Source organism: Aulonocara sp. 'chitande type north' Nkhata Bay, linkage group LG10 (genome assembly GCF_057382095.1).
Source record: "Aulonocara sp. 'chitande type north' Nkhata Bay isolate Kocher_YH1m ecotype deep benthic linkage group LG10, A_spYH_male_GT1.1, whole genome shotgun sequence".
Taxonomy (NCBI): domain Eukaryota; kingdom Metazoa; phylum Chordata; class Actinopteri; order Cichliformes; family Cichlidae; genus Aulonocara; species Aulonocara sp. 'chitande type north' Nkhata Bay.
Genome location: NC_141353.1, coordinates 11,221,676 through 11,245,283, shown reverse-complemented (window position 1 = coordinate 11,245,283; position 23,608 = coordinate 11,221,676). Strand labels below are relative to the sequence as shown.

Sequence of the window (23,608 nt, the reverse complement as noted above, 5' to 3'; positions counted from 1 at the left end):
AATCAGGGATATAAAACTCCAGCCGCAGGACCATGACAATCATCAACGCTGCAGAAGTGAGACTAGACAAAAAAATCCATGGTAAAGGCAGGACATCTAAAAAGGAGCAAAAACCGATATGAGGGGCCGTTTGGGCTGCACAAAGCCTCAAATATCTGAGCACGTGGAAGCAGGAACGTAGGAGCTGTGTATTTCTTCTGGTGTTTACACGTTTCAAAGATCAATCACCAGGACTTCAAAGACGCTTCTTTTTCCTTTCTTCTGCAACAGAAGGTCTGTGATGGGTTTGAAGGTTTCTTGAAAGTCACTGCCTTTAACTTGTTGTGCAACTCTCCTCATCTTTAATCCACCTCCATCCTTACCTTCGCACATAAAGGACTTCTCAGCACCTCCTTTGGAAAGTCTACGTGAGGAAACTTTACTCACTGCAACCCAAAATAAAAAGAAGCTAAACTCAAATCATTAAGAGGAAAACCAGACGTAAGCAGGCTTTTTTATTGCCTATAACCCAGAAATCAGTCTCTGTACAGAATACTGAAAGGTCACAACACCTGAAATGTATCTGCAGGGGAGAGGAGGTTTGATGAAGGACGTGTAGTCAGGAGGCACAGGTGGAGGGAAACGATGGAGGGAGGACGAATCTTTAATTTGATTCAATTTGACTGCAGTGGGCCCGATAAGACCTCTGCTCACATCTGTGGTGGGAAGCAGTGGAGATTCTAGAGTCTGCAGGGACCCTGGGCAAAAATGAACAGGGGGCCCCTCCCTGCAGTGGATGCTGGGTGCACATCTAGTAGGATCAATTAAAAGTGGAAGTTTGAACTGATCATGTGGAGAGGGGGCCCCTTACCCTTCACGTTGCTGCTGGTGCCAGAAAGTAATGATTCTGACAAAATGTAATAAAGGAATGTTCAAGACACTTTCTGATAACATAAAATTAAAAAATGTTGTAGAGTTGAAATTGTATCGTAATAGTTCCAATCTAGAGAATTAAACGGACGTCCCTGGAGTCTAGCACGTAATAAAATACACACCGCACATAATTTACATAATTTACACCAACACACCTCAGAGTAACTTAGTCAAAAGCTTCTTTCAGCTGCTCCTTTATTCATAACAGATCTCCAAAGCGATTTGTTTCTCCTCCTGGGATCAGCCCTGCCTTTCATCTCTGGTGGGGACGAAATTTATAACAGAGGAAAAAGAAAGGCATGAAATTTCACTAAAATCCAACAAAGGCAGCAATGTAGCGAGACTGAAAAGACTGCTATGAATAATTATTTGGGCCTCTTGGTGCAGCAGTTGGGTATATCCCCTCTCTGACATCACATAGGTGCAATGATAGAAAACAAACTGTGTAAAGCTGGGTATTTAGAGCAGTGTAAGGCCTGGCCTTTAGCTCACAGGGATTACTTGTGCACAAACTAACCTCGGTATTAGAAACTTTGCCCATATTTAACATGAACAGCCACCACTGGAACAGGAGATGCATGACAGGAAATAAGGAAAGCTCGTTGTTCAGCAGGAAAACTAGCACAAAACACTTTCTCAGAAGCTGGAAATTTGTAACTAGAGATGCAGCATGCTATATGTGATTTGAATCTAGTGTAATGAAGAAGTTTGAAAGTCAAATGAGCTGCAGGTAGTCTGAGCTCAGCCCCTGAAATCTGACCACTGATGCAGAGCCTTCAGCCATTATGTTAGCTGGAGCCTTTTATATATGGACTCGGACGGCACACTGATGCCTTACAGGTAAGTTTACCACTAATGACAGTGTAAATATTTAATGTTCAGGAGGTGCAGGTGTGTTAAACAGTCACCTGATACGAACTCACTGGTTTGTAGCATCGTGTTAAATATTAAAAGCAGGAAACCACAACTGAGTTAATGTAAGTTACTGCTCAGCTCACAGGAGACTGCTTTGAAAATGCAAGCCTCAGAAACACTGGGGACTACATTTCCCATAACACGTTACTTTGAAACAGCCTTGTTTGTAGTAAATCAGACTTTATGCTACCTTGATGTAATGACAAAGCTTATCAGGTACACCTTGTGTAGCTGAGTTACAGCTAGCTGGCTAACTGTCTCCATGTTCACTGTTGCTACAGAAGTTATGTTAGCCATACAACTGTACTTACATGACTTACTGATGGCTAAAATAAAAACTGTTTGATTATCCATCAGTTTGACATTATAAATAAATGTTGGATCATGTTATCTGGTGAGTTATTTTTTGGCAAGCTAGCCAGTTAACATTTCACTTAGGTATGAGTTTGCTAGCAATAATATTAGCAAGGAAGCTATGGTTAGCTTGCTAGTTATACGCTGCAGAGAGGGTTAGTTTGTCATGTAACCTTTCAAATTAGCTAAGTTAGCATCAGCCCCTAATAGTTAGGACGGATTAGCTGACCTTATTACCTCTTGCTAAGTGACGTAGATAACAAATGAGAAAGGGCAATGGCGTTAGCTACCACTGGCTAGAATAAACAAGATGAAATGGCTGGCAATGCACAGGTAGGACACCTGACGTCTTATTTTAATTCATCTTTTATTCAAAGCCTGTGGTTCATCATGCACTGTGTGCTAGAGCCTCGGCATAGGATTTTTCAGACTAATACCGATATTTGGTGATTTAGCTATCCGATATATCAGCCGATATTTTTTCTTTCATACACATGAAACATGAACAGATTTCCTTAACATTTGTTATGTGCCGTTATTTACGACTTCTCGCTCAGATAACATGATAGTGCAGTTTAAAAGAAATTTAGTTTCAATGTCAAAATAAGTTGTAGATCACGCTCAGCCTGACTCAATTCAGTTTAAATTTAGTTTTACTAATATGTGGGGATAGGTTAATTAAAAAATGTAAATTGCCCATAGGTGTGAATGCGGGACTGAATGTGAGCGCGAATGGTTGTCTGTCTCTGTGTGTTGGCCCTGCCACAGACTGGCGAACTGTCCAGGGTGTACCCCGCCTCTCACCCTATGACAGCTGGGTTAGGCTCCAGCACCCCGCGACCCTGAAAAGGATAAGCAGAAGCGAATGGATGGATGGATGGATGGATGATATAGCAACAGCAACAGCAGTCTCCTCGAGTCGCTGTATAATATTTCTCTCATAAGCCAGCATGAGAGAAATATGCTTTCTTTCTCAGACTCTGCTCAGATCAGCTGGTTTTCATATTTGGGGCAGCAAACACCTGTTATTTGTCCACCTGGTGGACAAACTATGCAACAACAACCCTCGCACTGGTTGAAGGGTGTTTCTCTTTCACATGTTTAGTTTTAATATAGTTATCAGCTATTATATCAGCGGATATATGTTGCATATATCTGCTGATATATCAGTCTGGCTCCGTGGCATGCTGTGAGGAACTTGAACTTATTTTAAGCAGCTTGTGTTTTATTTGCTTCCACTCCTCCAGCTGGATCTCAGGTGCAGTGAGGAAGACTTCCTCAGAAATCCCCACAGCAGTAAAATCCACCCAGTTTAAACTGTCTGACATGGAAACATCTCTCATCGCTTTACGCCTCTCTGCCTTCCTTCCTTCCTTTCCTCCTTCTGTCTTCCTTTGCCAGTTCGTGCGTCCTTGGAAAAACCCGGCAGCTTGATTTGTATTCTCATCATTCAGACAGACAGACAGACTGCTGGGCCGAGAGTCACGAAACACTCCTGCTGCTGCTCCGCTGATGGAGAGGAGGGGAGGGACTGAGTGAAGGAGAGACAGGGGGAGAGAGAGGAAGAGGGAGGAGCCAGGCTGTCAAGGTGAAAACCTCTTTTTTTTATCAGCCTGACGTCCAAAACACGACGCGCAGCGCTGCCGGGAGGAGGCAGAGGAGAGAGGAGCTCCCATCTTTACCGAGGAGAAACTGTGTTTACCTTTTTGGTTTTTAAATTGTGGACTCTAAGTTGAATGGCTCAGTGAGCGGAGCCCGTCGGAACCAGCGCAGGAATTAAAGGTGAGTTTGTTTTTTTCGATAACGTGGAGTTGTTACCTGCGCTGTCACGTTATCCTGGCGTGTCTGTGCGCAGACACTCCCGTGTTTTTGGCATCGGTGCTCCTCGGAGCTGCTCTGCAAAGGTCCCTCCTGCTGCTGGGGAATTAAAGGAGAGACCTTTGGAGAGCAGCAGTGCGTCTGAGCGGTTGCGTAATGTGGAAACCGATCAGCGCGTTTTGGGGACGATTTCACAGACACGACTCCGCTTAACGCAGAGTCACTAAACACAAAACAAACACTTTCCCGCGCACTTTTAGCGCCAGCTGCGCGCTCTGAGCCTCTTTAGCGACACATGGTTGCACCTGACGCACAGGTAGCTCTGAGTGTGGACTGCTTCGGATCAGCCGCAGCTCCACCTAACACGGCCTCGATGTCAGGGGTGACAGCTGGAACACATCTGGCCCACTGAACACTTTGGAGTGCGCAAAGTGAGTCATAAACGCCAAAAGTGGCCAAGAAGAAGCAGGTGCAGTTACTTACTGACACCTACACCTGCTGCCGTAAAACGTGTCCTCTGTTTGAGAGGAAGGTCCAATTTAGGGGCCCTAGAGGTCACGTGGGTGCAGTGATTTATAAGCAGATGAATAAACGATTGTGAAGATTTATTTGGCCAAACTTCAGGTGTGTTGTGACACCTGGGCTACATCCACAGAGCCCTTCCTGGTGCTGTAGCTGTGCTATAAATGACCCAGACTGACGTCAGATGTGTCCATTATCGGGGAATAAATTCCAGTGCAGAGAGCTGAAAGTGAAGCTTGAGCAGCGACTGATGGACGAACACTTGAATGAAGAAGAAGAATTAGATTTGTAAGTTGGTATGCATTTAGTTTCCCTCAGTTTATTGAGAAACAATAAAGCGTTGATCACAGGGCAGGAACCTTTCAGCAGCTGAGTGGACTCAGTGCTGATATTTACTGACCAGCTTTGTTGTAGTAGGACTGTCATGATAGACATGATATTATTACTGCACTGTTTAAATGACTTTCACTGACATTTCTCTTGGTCTCAACACCACAGACTGTATATAAATTTGGACTTTGCCACAGTTGTTGTGTTTATAACCAGAGGTAACAGGTGTGACTGAGACACCAGCTCTGCTCGCTCACAGTTTGAGGGGAGCAACGATCAGAAACAAACTCTGCTTTATTATTGGCTTTACTCTGAAGTTTAATTCAGTTCAGTTGAATTCATGTAGTGACAGATCAAATGAACAGTCAGTATCAGAGAGAAAACAATCAGGTGGTCCACTCTGAGGAAGCACTTGGAGACTCTGGGGAGGAAGAAGTCTTTTTTTAACAGGAAGAGGACAATAATAGAAGCAGGATCAGGGAGAGGCACCCATCGGGGGTGGAGTCAGGGAGACAGAAAAAAAACACAAACTAAACAACCAGCACCCTGAGCCAATAGCAGCAGGGCTCCGGGTCACCTGATCCAGCCCGACCTAAAAGGAAAGCTTCAATCGTAGTGTGAACAGTAACGAGGGTGTCTCTGTCTGCTGAACCCAGACTGGGAGCTGCTTCCACACAGCGACCTGAAGCTGAAGGCTCTGCCTCCCATTCTACTTTTAGCAACCCCAGAAATCCAAAATAAACCAGAGAAAGCAGTGATCTGTTAGGGGGATAAGCTACTGTGAGGTCTTTAAGACAGACACGGGCTGCTTGTCCCAGACTTGTCAGGAGAAGGATTTAGAATTAAATTCAGGATTTAATTAAAGAGAAGCTAGTTAGGCCCCATCAGTACTCTGCTGCAGCATTTTGGATCAACTTGAGGCTTTTCAGGGAGCAGCCTGATAATTCTTTACAACAGCTCAGCCTAGAGGTATAAATGTTTGGACTCATTTTTACTCTGGATGTTTCTAAATTTGATGGTATTGAGATGAATTTGTTTGCATTATTGTAAGAGGCAACTTCTCATGTCTGGACTTGATTGCATTCACTGACTGCACAGAGTCATTCCTCCCAACAAGCTTCCTCTCTAACACGATAAAGTCTCGACCTTGTGTTGTTGTCCTTCTGCTGCCTCTGGATAAAATGAGCCGAATGGAAACTTGCACCTTTACTAATGTGTTTCACGTCGTTTTGAGCCAGGCCTTTTGAAGTACAAATGCATCGAGCTGACACTCATCGGTATGTGAAGTTTGCTTCATTATGGACACAAAACCGGTGAGACGGGATCAAAGCAGAGCTGAGGGGCTTCAAATCGGCGCTCATTTAAATCGGTTTCAACGTGCAGCTCCTCTGCACAACAAACAGCAAGAAGGCGTCGAACAGAATACGGCAGAGACCTTCTTATCCGACCGAGGAGCTCAGGAACCTGCTGCTGAGGCCGAGACGAGGGCAACATTAGGCCTGATTGGACACACCTGTGGAGCTGCAGAGACGTAAAGTACCCCATCGCCGTGTTTAGTATGTGACGTCGGATTGTTTTGTATTCAGTGAGCATGTGAAGCATCTGCAGGTGAAGCTGCTCTGCAGCCTCAGTCGTGACTCAGACCTTTATCCTCAGGCTGGTCCTTAGAAGTGACTCAGCTGGTTTATGGCCCCAAAAAACCAAAAACAGGCCTTTTTTGTTTCAGTGGACTTACTCTGCTCACACCTCAGTGCTTTTATTCTTGGGCTCTCCTAGAATAGCTTATTATGGTTGAAAGCTCAAAATAATCATCCCTCTGTCTGAAGCAAGCTGTTTTAGCTCCTCCCCCTTAAATACAACTTACTCGTAATTCGCTGTTCTTCATAAACAGAATGTTTTAAAAGGGGGTGGGGCTTCTGTACCTAAAGTGATCTTAGGGAAAGCCCCACTCTATGACATCATGCAGATCGAAGAGCAGGTCAGTGAGCAGTCTGTGCTTTTGGCTCGCAGGGATTACTTTATTTGAAATCAACAGTTTCTGTATGACAGGAAATAAGGAAAAGCAGATAAGTGCCCTTTAACCCTGCTGAGATATTCAGATTTGATAGTGGTGATCTGTAGGGCATGAAACGGCAATAAACAGCTCTGTTTACTTGTTTACACAAATTGTAGGACAAATTTTAGGTAAAAAAAAAAAAAAAGTCAGAAAATGTCTCTAAAACAGGCATGAAGCAGAAAATGTTCACCTCATAGTCACGATTTCATTTGTCCTTTCAGCCACATTCTCTCAGTGACCTTTGAGAAATGAGAGTGCTGCAGACTTTTAAAGGACACCAGCAGGAAAAACCGCTCGTTTCCAGGAAAAAGGTCTTAAGATTTTATCCGACACCCTCAGCATGTGGATCCGGTGATCATGAGGGACTTTTGAGTGAAAAGTGACGACAGATGTGTTGCTTTGAGAGGAGACGGCGTGACCTGCTGAAGCAGAAACACTGAATCCTGACAGAGATCAACCCGAGCTGGAAATCTTAAAGCTGGAAATACATGCTGGGAGGAATTTTCCATCTTAACAGGATACCTGAAGGTTTTTTTTTCTTTTATTTGTAATCGCACATGATCACTTTCATTTCTAAAACTAGACCAGATATGATTTTGCCAAATTTAGATGTTGCTTTTAGAGCATTGTCACGAACTGGGCCGTACGGTCATGACAAAGAAAACCCCAGACATGGTTAGGAATGTATCCCAAGCTGCTTTATTCTTTTAAAGCAAGTGAAACAGAAAAGAAACCCTACTGTCAAAAACAAACAGTGATGTGTGTAATCAGTACCATCAGTAGTGTGTGTGAAACATGTAATAGTGTCAAAAGCAAAAACCTAACGCAGCCAGAGTCCAACCTACGGTAAAGGCTTTTTATATAGAGTCCCGGCTCACTGGCCCAGATGTTGCCAGTGTCACTGATTGTAAACGGGAACTCCGCCTCTCCAACGCCTGCAAACAAGACACACGTGAGCCAAAAGGAAGGCAGGGTGCAGTGGGTCGTCACAGCGTAGAAATGAACTTGTGAATGTTTCAGAGTCTTTCTGTGTTCATGTGTTGAATGCCTTCATGCATTTTATGACTCGAGGAATTAAGAGTTGCTTGCAACATACATTAGTGACAAGCAATAGCCAGATGTGCTGGTGACCTGTTTCTTCACATTGTTGGACTTTGGTCAGATTCAAAACCACACCAAATGTGGCAGATCTTTACTTTTGTCCTTGCTCCAGCTCTCCAACATGATTTTCACCTGGATAGGTTTTGTGCAGTTTTGGAAAATAGATGATGACAGGATACTTGCAGCCTTAGTTTTTCTCTTTCCGATTTTAAAAAATTGCTCAATGAGTTTGGTAATTTAAAGTCTGACCTGTTGGTGGCAGTGTTGTCTCACTGTTAAGATTTCCAAGGATTTTTCCTGTCTCTCTCCCTTCAGACCCATCCGGTTGCAGCAGATGGCTGCCCATCCCAGAGACTGGTTTTGCCAGAGGTTTCTTCCTGTTAACAGGGAGTTTTTCTTTCCCACTGTCACCAAGGGTTTGCTCACAGGGGACTGTTTAAATGTTCAGGTTGTTTCTGTGTAATTGAAAGGTCTTTACTTTACAATATAAAGCACTTTGAGGTGACTGTTGTGCTATATAAATGGTGAAAGATTGAATTAAAGACAGGCACAGTGATGCAGAAAGGTGTGCTTGCAGAGTGAAGTGATGATGGCAGCATTTGCAGATGCAGATCAGGATTGTTTTGTGTTGTTCATGTTGGGGGATGTGGTTTAAAATCTTTCCAGCTATGAAGTAGCTAAAGTGGTTTAAACTGATGTGGGATGCTCACATGCCTCAGCTGCAGTTTTCCAGGAAAGGTTTCCAGCTCCAGAAGCTAGAAAAACTCCTGGAAAGCCTTCAGCTGCTGAAATTGCCAACAAGAGCTTTTTTGGCTTTGACTATTCTCAAACAGACTGCTTGTAGTACAATTATGAGTTTGCACTTTTAAACCCTTATTGAAGTTTACATAGCTGGTTTTGATAGACGGCTAGGAATTTAGAGCAGCTTGTGACCTCTGAGGAAGTGCAAACCTTTAGTTACAGCATCCGTAGGTATTTCATAACTGTTTTTCATTAGTGTTTTGTCAGGGTAGGCAGTGAAATCTAAAAAAAGAGATATCAATTGAAACATACCTAATGCGATCTGCCTCTTTTTATCTCAAGCTGTAAAGCTTCTCTAATGCCCGTTTGAATATATTATTATACGACTGCCACAGTTTGCTATTGTCTCTGGAAGCAGAATTAATGGCGCTTGATTGCTGGGCCACTGATACCCGTATGAGGTAGGCATTCTCCAGGGAGTGTCCGTCTCCTTTTAACAATTGCTAGAGTTTGTCAATGTGAGAAGCTCGCAGCTGGTTGTTTGGACATGCACATTATGGATAAACCTGTGGTCTTTATGGGACATTAGCATGTTAGACAAGCTGCTGCTGGCTCTGAGCTCTGTCATCAAGTGTGCTTGGTGTACAAACAGAGCTAGTATTAGTGTCATTGTTCTGTTTTCTTACTCCCCAATTCAAGTGTATCATCCTACAGTGGCTAATGAAGGACAATCAACTATGGCCGCAGTTTATCTGTAGTGAATGTAGGCTGTTAGTCCACTGTTTACATCAGCCAGGTGTCAACTCCTGTTTGTTTTAGAGAAGGCTATCAAACTTCATGAAAGTCTGATACGAGTCGATAGGGTTGCCAACCGTCCCTTAAAATACGGAATCGTCCCGTATTTAGAAACAAAAGTACACGTCCCGTATTGAGCTAATAAGGGACGCACTTTGTCCCGTAATACAGTGAGAATCAAAAGTAGTCTATAAATGTTAATGGAATTAACGCTTTGTTTGAAAACATAATTCCCAGCCCCTCTCCTGCTTTGTGACCAATGAGCTGACAGCACACTTATGACAATTCGAGTATGACAATTCAGATTACCGCTCATCTCATTGGTTGAGGAAAGGTCGCTTACGGAGAAAATACCGGAAGACAACCGATGACAACAACAAGCATGGCCAACAGGGGAACAAACGCTGACACTGCGGTGCAAGTCTCGGACGACAGTACACCTAAAGCTGGACAGACACTGTGCGATTTTTTTTCAGTCACGTTATTCAGCTCCTGCTCAAACTGCATGATTGACTCGCAGGGGTTAGAAGTTCGTATGTCACGATGTACTCTCACACTATACGGCCCGATGCTCTGATGCGACCTGAGTGCTCACACTGTGCCTCCATAACATGAAGGTTATAATAGAAAATCTGTCGCTCGCTCTCTCTGTCTTTCACTCACACAGACACACCACCATCAACTTTGCTAAATTGCTAATGAAAAACATGATCAAGCAGCTGTGATTGAGCAGCAGTGTAGATCCAACTATTTTCACGGTTGTTGTGGTCGTGATAATTTTGTGATGCCACATCGAAAAGGCTCGGATGAGCTTTTCAAAGTTCTACAAGTTGTGCCTCCATCGCTTGTGTCCAGATCACACGCTGCACAGCCGCGCTGCTCCGTCTTTTTCACGGCGTTTACGTGTTTGCGCGCGAGCAGTGTGAGCGGCTCACGAGCGATTGATGATCGGGAGCTGGTCGTGAGGTGTTAATCACTTCTCGTTACCCCACGTATACTACACGATGCACGATGAAGATCACTCAAAAATCGGCTCAAAATGGGCCTAAAACCGCACAGTGTGAGCCCAGCGTTAGAGCAGCAATGTTTGTTCCCCTCAGAGAAAGGGAAGAATGGGAAAAGGAAAACACCTGGCTGGAAAACGTTAATATGGGCATGTGCAGTGAATATCAGCGCTATGTGGCCAGAAGTGTGATAATATAATTTATTTTGTGTAATAAACGACTGCAAGGATAGATGATTACAACAAATAGATGACTAATACATAAAAGTAATACATAGATGAATAATGATGATGAGTTATGATGCGTAATCATGGGAACAAGTGGGTTTACAAACAGGAGCAGCTGATTAGCTTTAGAAAAGCTGAAATAATACCTCAGCTGAAGCCAATTGTACTAAATGCACTAAATGTGCACTGTTACAAGAATATTTTTCTTTCTATTGTTTTCTATTATTTTAAGTTAAGCAGGACAGAGTTCTTTTAAAGAAAGATTTACTTATATTCTCAAAAGTTAAGCATGACAGGCTTCTGTTTAAGAAAGAGACCTGTTTTACTGTGTTAATGTTGTCATTTTGAGCTAAAACTAAATGGCTAAATGATCATTTGTTTCACATGTGTTCATATCACAAAGAATACACATCTACTTAAATCAAATTCAAGTCAAAGGGTTAAAAAAAATAATTTCACACACAAAAAAAGAGCTAGAAAATTCACCACACTGGGAAGGGTGAAGACAACTGGGTCGCCCGGCCCTGGCCACGAGGTGTCCCTTATTTATTTTTCAGGGAGTTGGCAACCCTACGAGTCGATGAGTCAGTGACACTCATGCCTGTTCACTGCTACTAGCCTCTGTTAGCTGCTGTTAGTCTCTGTTAGCTGCTGTTAGCCTCTGTTAGCTGCTGTTAGCCTCTGTTAGCTGCTGTTAGCCTCTGTTAGCCTCTGTTAGCTGCTACTAGCCTCTGTTAGCCTCTGTTAGCTGCTGTTAGTCTCTGTTAGCCTCTGTTAGCCTCTATTAGCTGCTGTTAGTATTAGTGCATTTTGTTTGACGTGGATCTAACATTGTTGTAGGTGGTGAATAAACTCTGATACAATGAGAGAATATAATCAATGTGTTTATCAGAGGGAAAGTGTGATTACTAAGACATGTGACTTTATGCCATGTGCCATTAGCTGATATAATGAATTAATAAATCTGCCCAAGGTCTTACACACAAATTGAGATTACTTTGTAAAATTATTTTATTTATGAGAAATAATAAATGTATCATTTTAAAAAATGTGGTTAAAACCACTGATATTTTTTTTGTTACTGTTATTCCTAAAATGTTTAATTTTCATGATATGACTTAAAGTTAGAGCTGGGGCTGATATACTGGCCAATAACAGCATCAGCATTTATAAGAGCTGTTTAATGGAAATGTAAAAAGTGCAGATATGAGCATCACCCTTCCACCATAGTTAGTGTTGATATTGTGTAGTTTATTAACTAGCAGCGCACTCTCCCACTTCCCTGTTAATATCGTATGTTTTGGAGCTAAAAGAGTAACTGACCTGAGCAGTCGGGCAAAGCGTAAACGAGAAATCCACAACTGGTTGAACCAATAAACTACTCAGAAATAACTACAAATAACAAGTGTTTTTATTTTCATGCGTCTGAGGAAAAAAAACAGACAATATAGTGAATATCTAAATCACCAAATATCGATATCAGTGTTTTAAATCAGATATCCATCAGGCTCTACTTAAATTGCACCACAGAAAGGCCGCGCATGTGCGGTTACCAAACCTCGACCGTGATGGAAAATGAAATATCTAATGACCTGCTTTCTTTTCCCTCGCTCTGTGAAGCACTTTGATTTGCTCGGCTTTGACGGTGCGCTCAAGTTGTCTCGTCGAGGTTGTAACAGCTTTGCAGATAAAAGCACAATTAGAACGTATTATCTGGAAACATCTCTTTAAAGAGGTGCTTTTACTACTGCCTCTCAGCTCCCGGAGATCAGCCTCATCTCAGATTGTGGTTCGAGTGAGAGCCATTAAAAGACAAAAGGAAGAGCAAATAAAAATAGAGCGAGTGTTATGTGTATTGTTGTAGGTGTAGAGGTGGAGGTCCAAGTGTGTATCGCTTCCCTTTGATGACTGTGTCGGACAGGCAGGAAGCGTGGGGAGTAAACAAAGCCTTCCTACCATATCAGCGCTCACAGCAGATTGAAATATCAGTGGCTGTGCGACCTCACCGAGCCCTCAGCTGATGAATCACCACTACTGAACAGTATTAAATTGCAACAGACACAAGGGTGTGACTCCCAAAGGTGCTGTAGGATGGAGGGAAAATACACGGCTTAAATGAAACGGTAATCTAGCACAAGTGTCCGATTCAGAGAAGAAAACACAGCCCTCAACCTTTAGCTCATTTAGATTTTTTTTCATGCAGCATGACAAAGTCAGAAATGTTTTATAATTGTAGGGAATGTTTTTCACTTTAGCTAGACTCATGAGGTAATCCCGACTGCTGAGTGTATTTCAAAGTGAGAGGAATTCACACAGGAGTCGTTCTGACTGGAGAGAAAGAAGAAGTCCCTGAGAATCGCTTTATGACTGCATAATTCTTTTCTTTTGTCTTTCTCAAGTACAACAACCACAAAAACACAACAATAAAACACGTTGAGCGACATAAGACATAATAAACATTTACAGTTGTTTAAAAAAAGAAAGAAAAACAATCTGCAGGTCCTTGAATGTCCACACAAAAGTGAGTCAGGCCCCCTGGACTCTCCCAGAAAGTTGATTCTGGTCATTTGAGCAAACACTTATAGTTGATCAGGGAGGAAATGAGAAATGACAGGCTGGCTTTCTTAGATTGTGACATTTCCATCAGTAATGTGTAAACCAGCATAAATGGAACATATTTAAGGTTTGACTCGCTTCCTCCAGTGCAGCACAAATTGGGTGTTATCAGGATGCTACAACAGAGACACAGGGGAGCAGATCATCATATCAAAAAGACCCAGAGTAAATGTAGTTATCTCAGCCGGACATTTGTCAAAGCTGGGAAGGCGCCTAAAGAAAGCTCCAGGCGATCCCGGAGAGACGGGCAAACTGCTGCCTAAGCGAAAACCTCTCCTGATCCCTCTGTCAGGAGTATCAAACAGCTGACATGCATTTTTTTCACAACATTACATCAATCCCCCCACCCCGAGCTAAATATTGGTCTGCCCAAAGGTAGATGGCACAACATAGGAAAACCACCTTGTCAGGCCAGGACTCTGCAGTCTGTTTACACCTGCAGGCCAGCATGCACTGTATTAAAGATAAGGATGTAGACGTGCTGAACGGGGAGGAACGCTGGTTTGGGGGGCGAGTCAAGGAGGCCAGTTACATGAAAAGAGAAAGACCATCACTGAACTGAGCAGGGAGCCTCACCATCTTACAATGATGTGATTGCAGCCACTCCCCAACTCTCTGTGAATGCTACTCGTGGCCGCTGATCAATACTCACGGTCCATTGTTAGTCAGTGCTGCTGGTATATATTGTTTATAAGGTTGGGGAAAGCTGCAGTCAGCTGAGCTTAAACGTTACCCCTGCTGTAAATGCAACGACCTGAATGATTGAGCGTGCATCCAGACATAGACTCTCGTGTTAAAATGCTCAAATTTACTTTAACTTCTAACTACATGATGTCAAGAGTAAAACTACAACATTTCATAATATAATGGAAAGAATGTAAGTTACAGACTTATCCCAGAAATTTGAAATTAACTGTAGAAAATTGAAATGTATCCTGTTGTTAATGACTGCAGTGCACACGTGGAGACAACAGTTTACAGATGGCATCGATTTCTTTCTTTTAAAAACATAAAGAAGTAACTTGCTCCTAAATTGCTGCCAAGTCTGTTTCACACAGTTGTAGCTGCTAGAACACAGATTAGCGAGGTGTTACCTGAGAGTCAAAGTTAAATGCACTTTGATCTCGCAACAAACAACGTGGACAAAGTGATTTCTCCTTTATTAGGCTATGGGGCAGTTTTAATGCTTTAAGGCGCAGCTGTTATGTTAAAAATAAAGAGCAGCACAGGATGGTAGATGGAGTGGTTCCTGTGTGGTGCTTTCTACTCAATTTGACCATTACTAGAAGTCTTTAAATTGGTAGACAGTTGGCCGAGTGAAAGCTGCCCTGATCTTGTGATCAAATCACCAGACAAACAACTTTCTACAGTTTTTGATTTTACTGGTATATTTTCCATTCTTTACACGCCACTCTCACCATTCCTCTGATAATGTAACTGATTGGAGTAGTTGATCAACTTTGTGTTGAAGTAGAGTGAAATGGGAGCTGATAACCACAGTCATGACGTCCCTTATATTTAACTGGGGTTTTAGGTTTTATTGAGCCAGCTAAAGCAATGAAGGCCTGGATTTGTTGAACTTCACTGACACTATAAGCCTATAAACTCTTCTTTTAAAAAAACATTCCCAAAATGTTGCATGGTAATAATTTGAAAAGATTCTCAATGCAAGGTTTTGGAAACAATTTCAGATGTCTCATGCCCTTTTAAACCCTCTAATGTCTAAATTATTGGTGGTAACTCTAACTCTGAATGTTGGATAAAGATCAAATGGACCATTTTGGAAAAATCTACAAAGATAACTAAAAAACAAAACCACATTCTGATTGCATAGAGTCGTCAGAACTCCACTTTACAGGGATATTATTATAAATGAGAAGATCCTTCAAGAACTTTTTGATTCTTGAGCATCAGCTAACCCTGAAAATATCCAAGAAAACACTTTAAAACAAATATTCAATGACAATCGAACAAAGGTAACAAAAAGACGTATCAGGTCCTTCTTCTAGAATTAGAAACAGGAATCCGGTTGTTCAGTGATGATGCGACGAATCCTACTTCCGGGTCTAAAGTAGTCTGCGTTTAATATGGCTTTTGTGTTGTTAACATGTTTAATGTTTTGTATTTTCTTCTATTTGATCTCAAAAAGCTCCTAAAACAGTCAGTGATCACTGTTGACCTCCCTCGGCTTTTATTACCGCTAACCATTTATTTAAGCTCAGTTTTTAAAACCTTAGGATGTAACTACAGCCCAGCCCATGCAGCAGTATATGAATGACTAACCTCGTATTGTGGATGGATTATCTCAGTTGTTCTCTGGCTGAAGTTTGGTCCTTTTACAGCATCCTGCCATGCGATTACATTTGTCCCTGACCACCGAGAACACTCACATTAACTTTTATCGAGTGGGAAAAAAGTTAGCTTGTTTATATTATGCTAACATAGCTGTGTTGCTAGCGGTCACGTAGCACATCATTATATACCAGCTAGCCCAACTTCAGTAACCCTACAAACGTCACTGCTGTTTAGTTTTCTGTCTTCATTTATGCTGGAAGTGATAACAGAGCTGTACGTTTTAATTTGTTTCCAAAACCCCGCAGTCAGGACATGCTATATTGTATTTAGATAGAAGCTAGCGAGCTAACTCCCTGCTAACTTCTAACTCCGTTAAATGTCATAAATTCCGTTTTCATGGATGCCTGGATGTTAAACTCAATTGTTACACCTGGTAGAGCAGAACGCTGATCATTTTATTAAAGATGAAAGACTTTAGACAGTTTTTCAACTCTCACTAATGCCATAGTGATCGTTTGATATATGGACCTGCAGCGGAGTTTAGACCCAGACACGGCTAGTGACGTCAGACTGAACAACCGGATTGGGAAGAGGTGGAGTAAGATGGGATGACAAGTACAAAAGAGAGAACTTGATTACTTGGAGACACAGAAACACGAGATGCAGAAAGAAAAGCCATTACCGATCTAAAACAGGAAGTGGGCAAAAGGAAGAAGATGCAACACGGATGTAGACAGAAGGGGACAAAGAAAGCAACAGAGATGACACTGAGCGTATATCGGGAAAAAAAACCCCACAAGAAACCAAAAAGTTGGTAAAAATCAAAACTTAGCAAATCCTCCACAAGAAGCGGGGACCATGAACCAGGAAGGGGAATAAAAAGGCAGTCTTAAAAAAGCACCAGTTACCAAAATAGCCGTGAACGACTTCATCCTACCCTCATTTCATAAAGACCCTTCGCCTTTTTGATGTAACACTACTGAAAAAATGTTTCCTTAACACAGTAAAACGTTTTACATTCCTACCATCTTGCCGTACTCTCCTAGCACCATCACACTTTTCAGTATAAATTTGTGTCAGCATGATTCTTGAGACAAAAGTTGTGCAGAGTCAGATCTCTCCAGATGGAGGTCTGCGTCTAACGTCTGTCTGTCTGTTCGGGGTCGTTGACATGAAGCCCTGCAGGATCTTCTGTTCGCCAAGTGTGAAGTCTGAAGGAACAACATGTCCAAAGGAGTGTCTGCATCATTGTTGGGAACGACATGTTTACTTGTTCCTGTCATCGCAGTGAGGGGAAAATCATGAATTCAGTTTGCAACCTTCAGCAGCTGCAGGAATGAGCGTGGGATCGATGTGCTGGAGCTTTCACAGAAAAAATAAAGTTTTTAATGTGAGCTATAACAGATCATAAACTGTTAAAATTATAGTTTCTAAAAAAACAAATCGTGTACTGAGAGAAGTTCATCCACAGAAACCCCAATCACTCAGTTACAGTAATGCGTTTATATGTTTATATAAAAAGGTTTAAACTCGTTATTTTTAAGTTATATTTCCATGTCAAATGCCTCCCCTCGACCATCAAAGACAATCCTGGAAAAACCTAGAGGGAAGACTTTCAGGTCCCTACAGTCCTACTTTATTGGCCATTTTAACACTGAATTATCTACAAATCTGCTTTTAGGTCCTTTGGATGTTTTAGGGTATATTTCTGGTACTGTGGCTCTGTGCGTATAGACTCAGGTGTGGAGCTCAGTTTAACATGGATGCTTGAATTTCCTAAAGTATCTGGAAGATTGATCTCTGGCAGCAGATTTGGAGGCCTGCAGAAACAGTTTTTTACACACAGCTTCTCATACAGGGCAGGTAATGGGTCTGTGAAAGAAACCAACCAGGTGAGGGTGTCACAGCTGTTAACGCTAAAGAATATATCACATTTTGTGATATATTCTTTGTGATATATATATACTCAGTGTTATTCCCTAGATATGACACCGTGTTAGTGATGTGCGAATCATGAACGAATCGTTCAATACTCAAGAATCACTTTACGGACTCGTGAATCATGATTCACAAGCCCAACTGACTCACTGACTCATCCCTGTTGCTGTTAGCAAGCTAATTTCATTAGTAGAAATATATCTAACTTAAAATTAAAATTGTGTGGAAAAAAACAACAGCCAGTTTCTTAACAAAACATTTCTGCTCTAAACTGGAAGAAAAAACCCTGAGTAGAAGCTCACATCAAGACTATCCGGTCGTTAAGTGATGATGTGAGTGCATCCTACTTCCGGGCCTAAAGTAGTCTGCGTTTAATATGGCTTTTGTGTTGTTAACATGTTTAATGTTTTGTATTTTCTTCTATTTAATCTCAAAAAGCTCCTAAAACAGTCAGTGATCACTGTTGACCTCCCTCGGCTTTTATTACCGCTAATCATTTATTTAAGCTCAGTTTTTAAAACCTTAGGATGTAGCTACAGCCCAGCCCATGCAGCAGTATATGAATGACTAACCTCGTATTGTGGATGGATTATCTCAGTTGTTCTCCTGGCTGAAGTTTGGTCCTTTTACAGCATCCTGCCATGCGATTACATTTGTTCCTGACCACCGAGAACACTCACGTTAACTTTTATCGAGTGGGAAAAAAGTTAGCTTGTTTATATTATGCTAACATATCTGTGTCACTAGCGGTCACGTAGCACATCATTATATACCAGCTAGCCCAACTTCAGTAACCCTACAAACGTCACTGCTGTTTAGTTTTCTGTCTTCATTTATGTTGGAAGTGATAACAGAGCTGTACGTTTTAATTTGTTTCCAAAACCCCGCCGTCAGGACATGCTATATTGCATTTAGATAGAAGCTAGCGAGCTAACTCCCTGCTAACTTCTAACTCCGTTAAATGTCATAAATTCCGTTTTCATGGATGCCTGGATGTTAAACTTAATTGTTACACCTGGTAGAGCAGAACGCTGATCATTATATTAAAGATGAAAGACTTTAGACAGTTTTTCAACTCTCAGTAATGCCACAGTGATCGTTTGATATATGGACCTGCAGCGGAGTTTAGGCCCAGACACGGCTAGTGACGTCAGACTTAACGAACGGATAGCTCCTTGGTTCACAGTAGCATCATGTTAGCTGAGTTACTCACCCCCTCCCTCCTGTGCTGAATCATAGCATAAACGAATCAGTGATATTATATTTATTATTTATTATAAGATATCACTCCTGGCTCACAGCTTCTTCTTCTTCTTGGTTGGCAACCAATGTTAAGGCGCATTACCGCCCCCTGGCTCACAGCTCAAAGGACATTTAAATATGTATAAAAATATATATTTGACACATTTGAGGAAAATACAAATAAAATAAAAATAAATAAAATAAATGTTTTTTTGCTCTTTTTTGATCTATAAAAACAGTTGTTTTTCTTTTTCAATCACTCATCTTAGCCGTAGGATTTACACGAAAGAGAAATAAATTAAGTTTGAGTGAAAATGTACATTTTTTGCACTCTCTGGGCAACTGACTCAGTGACTCAAATGACTCAAAAAACCCAGTTCACTTTGGCGAGTGACTCATTCAAACTCGATTCAGTAAAAAGAATCGAATTTACCATCACTACACCGTGTGCCAAATCCAGATGAACTTTTGTGTTAATATTAAATTTGTGACGTTCTCATTTTTTTTTAAATACTCATGTAGAAAGTCACCAGAATTTAAACATTTGTTTTCATGTTTATCGCTGAGGTGCTTTTGAAGGTCTGTTACAGTCTTCTGATTTACACTGAAGTAATAAATTAATTCTCTATTTGACGTGTTTATTCGACTCCCAGTGATCCTGTCTCGTTCTGCATATGTCACCTCTGTGAAAGTCTTTTCTTCTCTGAAGTGTGAAACTGATACTTGGACCCCCGATGTTGGTGTTATATCCTGCATGAACAGCTGACATTTATAACGGCCCAGCCTCAGTGCTGTTTTTCCTGCTCTCGGTTCTCACTGTGTGGAAAATGTTGCCTGATTTTGTCCTGACGAAGGCCTCCTGTGTGTCTTTGCAGGGCGGCGTGAGGCCGAGGAGTCCAGCTGTGATCTGAAGGGGAAGAAATCTGAGGACCCCCGGCCCCGAAGGGACCAGCTGTTTGACTTCACGTGAACAAAGACATTTCTTTTTGGTGCTTCTGACCGGATGTTGCCTCGGTTCTCCGCTTGGTTTAGTTCTAGAATCAGCTTCAAAATGTGACAATGACGGAACCGTTACAACTTTATCCTCCAGCAGGAACGAAGGAGAAGCTTCCTGAGAGGGTGGATTATTGAAAGCAGGCTGCTCGAGCCTTTCGGAGAATTTAAATGGAGGTTTGCTGCAGTGGAAACACCGGGGAGTTCATCTGTAGTCATTTGGAATAACAGTGTGTGACTGTGTGGGATCCACACAGATTTCCATCTAAATGAGGCGTATTTCAGGCAGCAGAGGGTTATCATCTGAAACATCTGGACGGATGGAGGAGACTCACAAACAGAGACGAAGACGGTTTTGATTACTGATGTTTATGTTCAGTATTTTTATTTTTTAAAGCACAAAGATTTATTTATACTTTTTTTAAATGACTTTGGTGCTGATGCAGAACAAAAATCTAAATTTTCCGCCTGCTTTCTTCTGTAAGTTTCTCTGATTTATTTTATCTCTAAGTGATCTTATGTAATTAGGACACTAATGTGTGCGATTATACGTCTTATTGTCAAAGCTTTTATCACCTGCCAGCCTTTTATAAGCGTAACGAGCGCGGCTAAATATTGAGCCATGTGACTGCTGTGTTTCAGAAAAGCTTCAGTTTTACTGAATTCTACTGGATTTTTCTTTTTTTTAATCTTTTTTCCTCCCGTGATTTGTAACTTCTTCAGGCAGGAGCTTGAAGGGTCTTGACACACTTTTCTTTAACATTTAAATAAGAAACTTGAAGCCACCTGATGTTTGGCGAAGGATTGTGACTCGACCCGTGTTTAAGTCGCTCTCCTTTGTCTTTCTGAACGAAAGTGATCTGCTGAGTTTCAAGACGACCGCTGAACCCGCCCATCTGAAATCCTCTCTTCCTGTCTTGGGGGGAACTCGCTGCGCATCCCGTCACCGCCATGGTGATGTCGCAGGGCACTTACACCTTCCTGGCCTGTTTTGCTGGCTTCTGGTTGGTCTGGGCCCTCGTCGTCATGCTTTGCTGTTTCTGCAGCTTCCTGCAGCGCCGGCTGAAGCGCCGGCGCGAGGAGAGGCTGAGGGAGCAGTGTCTGCGTACTGTAGAGATGGAGCCACTCAGCTGCCACCCCGCCGGGTACCCACCTGCTGCTCCTCCACCACCACCACCGCAACAGCCTCCACAGCTGCCCAGAGAGCCGCCACAGTTCAGCCCTCCTCAGACTCTGTCGCCTCCTCTTCCGCTACCTGTTCCCCATCCATTGCCTCAAGCGACCTGGGTCAGCATGCCAGGTAATCATTTTATTTCACAGGCGACAAAACGCTCGCGAGCTAAGACGCAACCTCAGGTTTCAAAAACTGCAGTTCCTCTAATGGCCACTTAAAGCAAAAGTGAGTTGATCGCCATAAAACCTCCGTGTTAGAAATCCTTAATTTACAGCCACAAACAGAGGTGTGTCTCTGACAGCTGCCTGCTCGGCCGAACCTCTGACTGTGTTTGTGATCTTGGTCTTTTCTGTAGTTTTCAGTGGTATCGAACAAATAATATGGAGTTTGGTGACATCCTAGTATTTAATCAGCTGTTAAACAAAGAGTTCATGGATGTAATTCAGTCTTCCGACTTCTCCACGCACACTGTCACAGCTTTATGAACTCTGGCCAAGCTGTCAGTGCGACTGAGACCTGCAGCAGAAACTTGCTTCACATTTATGAGAACTAATTTTAAATTGTACATCATTGAAATTAAAGTTTAGAAAATATTTAGCGCTGTCAGCATTAATCGTGGGGCTGCACAGGGTCAACACGTTAGCGCGGTTAGCTCCTTAACGCGTTAGCGCCGTCCAGCCCCACGCACGCAGCGATCCTCGTTAACTCGCTAACGGAGCTTTGCCGCGTTAATGCGGTTATGGCGTTAACGTCATTTTAACGAGATTAACTCTGACAGCACAAAAAGTTATTTGTGCAATAGATTACACAATTAATGGGGGCATGAAGTATGGAAAAGGCAGTTATAGCGAGCTAAGCATGAGAAGTTCAATGAGCATATTGTGTTGAACATTTTATAAGTGCAGTACAAATTTAAGACAAAAATGGACTTGAGGTAATCCTGCCGCAGCTTCACGATCCACAAGCTCGTGCCCATGCACCGTGTTCGTGATTTAGACATTTTACTCTCAGCCATCAGACGTCCTCACAGGAATAACCTGAAAAATCCAGCTTCAAGCTCTTCAGATCCACAACTGCTTATTAGAGTTTCCACGGAGAGCAGAGCTGCACTCAGCATTCATAATACCTCCTCCTGCATTTATTAGTCTCTTCTGTAAACTTGACTCACTTTCTGAAGCAGAACTCGTCTCTGCTGCTGAGCAAATAACCAAACCTGTCACGCCGTGTTTGATCTGTATTTACAAGCTGTTTTTCATACTTACGCCTCGTTGTTTGAGCTCAGCTCAACAGGAAAGACAAAACTGATGCGATGCAGACAGAGAAGCAAAGTGCAGGAGCGTTTCTTATAGTTCCCAGTTTAGTTCCTAGCTTCCACCTCCCTCCCTCCATGCTGGCCTGCGTTCCCCCGCATGGTGTCATGGTGACAGCTGCCGCTGAGGCGTAGGCAACAGCCGCGGAGGCCATGCGGTGACGGAGTAACAATAAAATAAGAGTGATTAGAAGGAGGAGACACTCAGAGGCCGAGAGGTGCAGCTTCGCAAAGAATCACTGTAATCACCGAGACTGTGAAACTCCCCGTTCTTAATGAAACTGCCTCGCACGGAATAAAGCCCGCACAGGAAAAATGTTGCTCAGGTCTTAATAAACCCACATACTACATGTCATTTGCAGTATGTGAGTTATGCTGCTTTATATTTCTGTCCTCTCGCTGTACCCGAGGAGCATTTCATGAGTGGCAGCTCAAAGTAATACTCTGCAGGCTACATCCACACGTACACGGGTGTTTCCACTGAAGACTGAGCTTTAAAAACTCCTGTGCAGGTAAAGATGTTAGAAAACTGTTTCTGCGTTTGCATGCGGACAAGAAAAACTGAGACCTTGATGTCAAAATCTAACATTGGGGTTAAAGCGTCACCGCTAGCTTTGGTGTGTTGTCCACAGATTATTTTGTTTTCACACTGACATGTTTTCTAAAAAAAAAATTAAAAAAAATTTGCTTATGCCCGTCATAAGCAGAAATTTAGAACAGCAGAGGGGTGTGGCTTCTGTGCCTGATATAACCATACAAGGACTATTCACTCTGTGACATCATGCAGATCCAAGAGATGAAAAAAAGGCTAAAAGTGTTCCCTGTTCTCCTTGTGGTTGCTTTCCAGGTTTTCTCTCGAAGATGTGAATTTAACTTCCAGTTAAATTGAATATTTTTAAAATTATTTTTTTTATTTTGGCGTCATGGTTGTGTGAGAATACTCCCATTTCTGTTCTTGATTTTCTTTTCTAAGGCAGGAAAATCTCATTGGTCTATAGAGTGAAAACAATGTGCGTAATGAGCAGCTTGCTTTATGACAGAGGAACAAAACGAACAAGCATCTACAGAAGAATAGGAATTAAAGGGAAAGGGGTAAAAGAGCATCAGCTGCTCTCAAAGACGATTAATGAGCGGAGACAGACAGTACAGGATGAAACAAAAGATCGCTGGAGTCTTGGCCTCAAAGCAGACTGATGAAGAGGTTTAGTATCCAGGCAGCAGCAGGGCTGAAAGCGAAGCAGGTGCTCGGCAGCTGAGACCCGAGAG

At 42.4% G+C, this 23,608-nt stretch overlaps 1 protein-coding gene across 8 annotated transcripts in view; it reads left to right on the top strand.

The window, feature by feature from the left end:
* Positions 1–1,511: 1,511 nt before the first annotated feature.
* Positions 1,512–23,608, top strand: part of prr7 (proline rich 7 (synaptic)) — a 31,263-nt gene continuing 9,166 nt past the window's right edge. Inside the window, exons 1-4 of one of the 8 annotated variants that reach the window (XM_086308233.1) lie at positions 2,382–2,514; positions 3,583–3,963; positions 19,742–20,339; positions 20,716–21,159. In XM_086308233.1, the coding sequence (XP_086164359.1) occupies positions 20,811–21,159 (349 nt within the window). In that variant the 5' untranslated portion in view covers positions 2,382–2,514; positions 3,583–3,963; positions 19,742–20,339; positions 20,716–20,810. Of the gene's footprint in view, positions 1,753–2,118; positions 2,222–2,381; positions 2,515–3,582; positions 3,964–7,109; positions 7,436–19,741; positions 21,160–23,608 lie in introns of those variants that run through there. The other 7 variants (XM_086308229.1, XM_086308230.1, XM_086308232.1 and 4 more) reach the window with 7 other exon arrangements.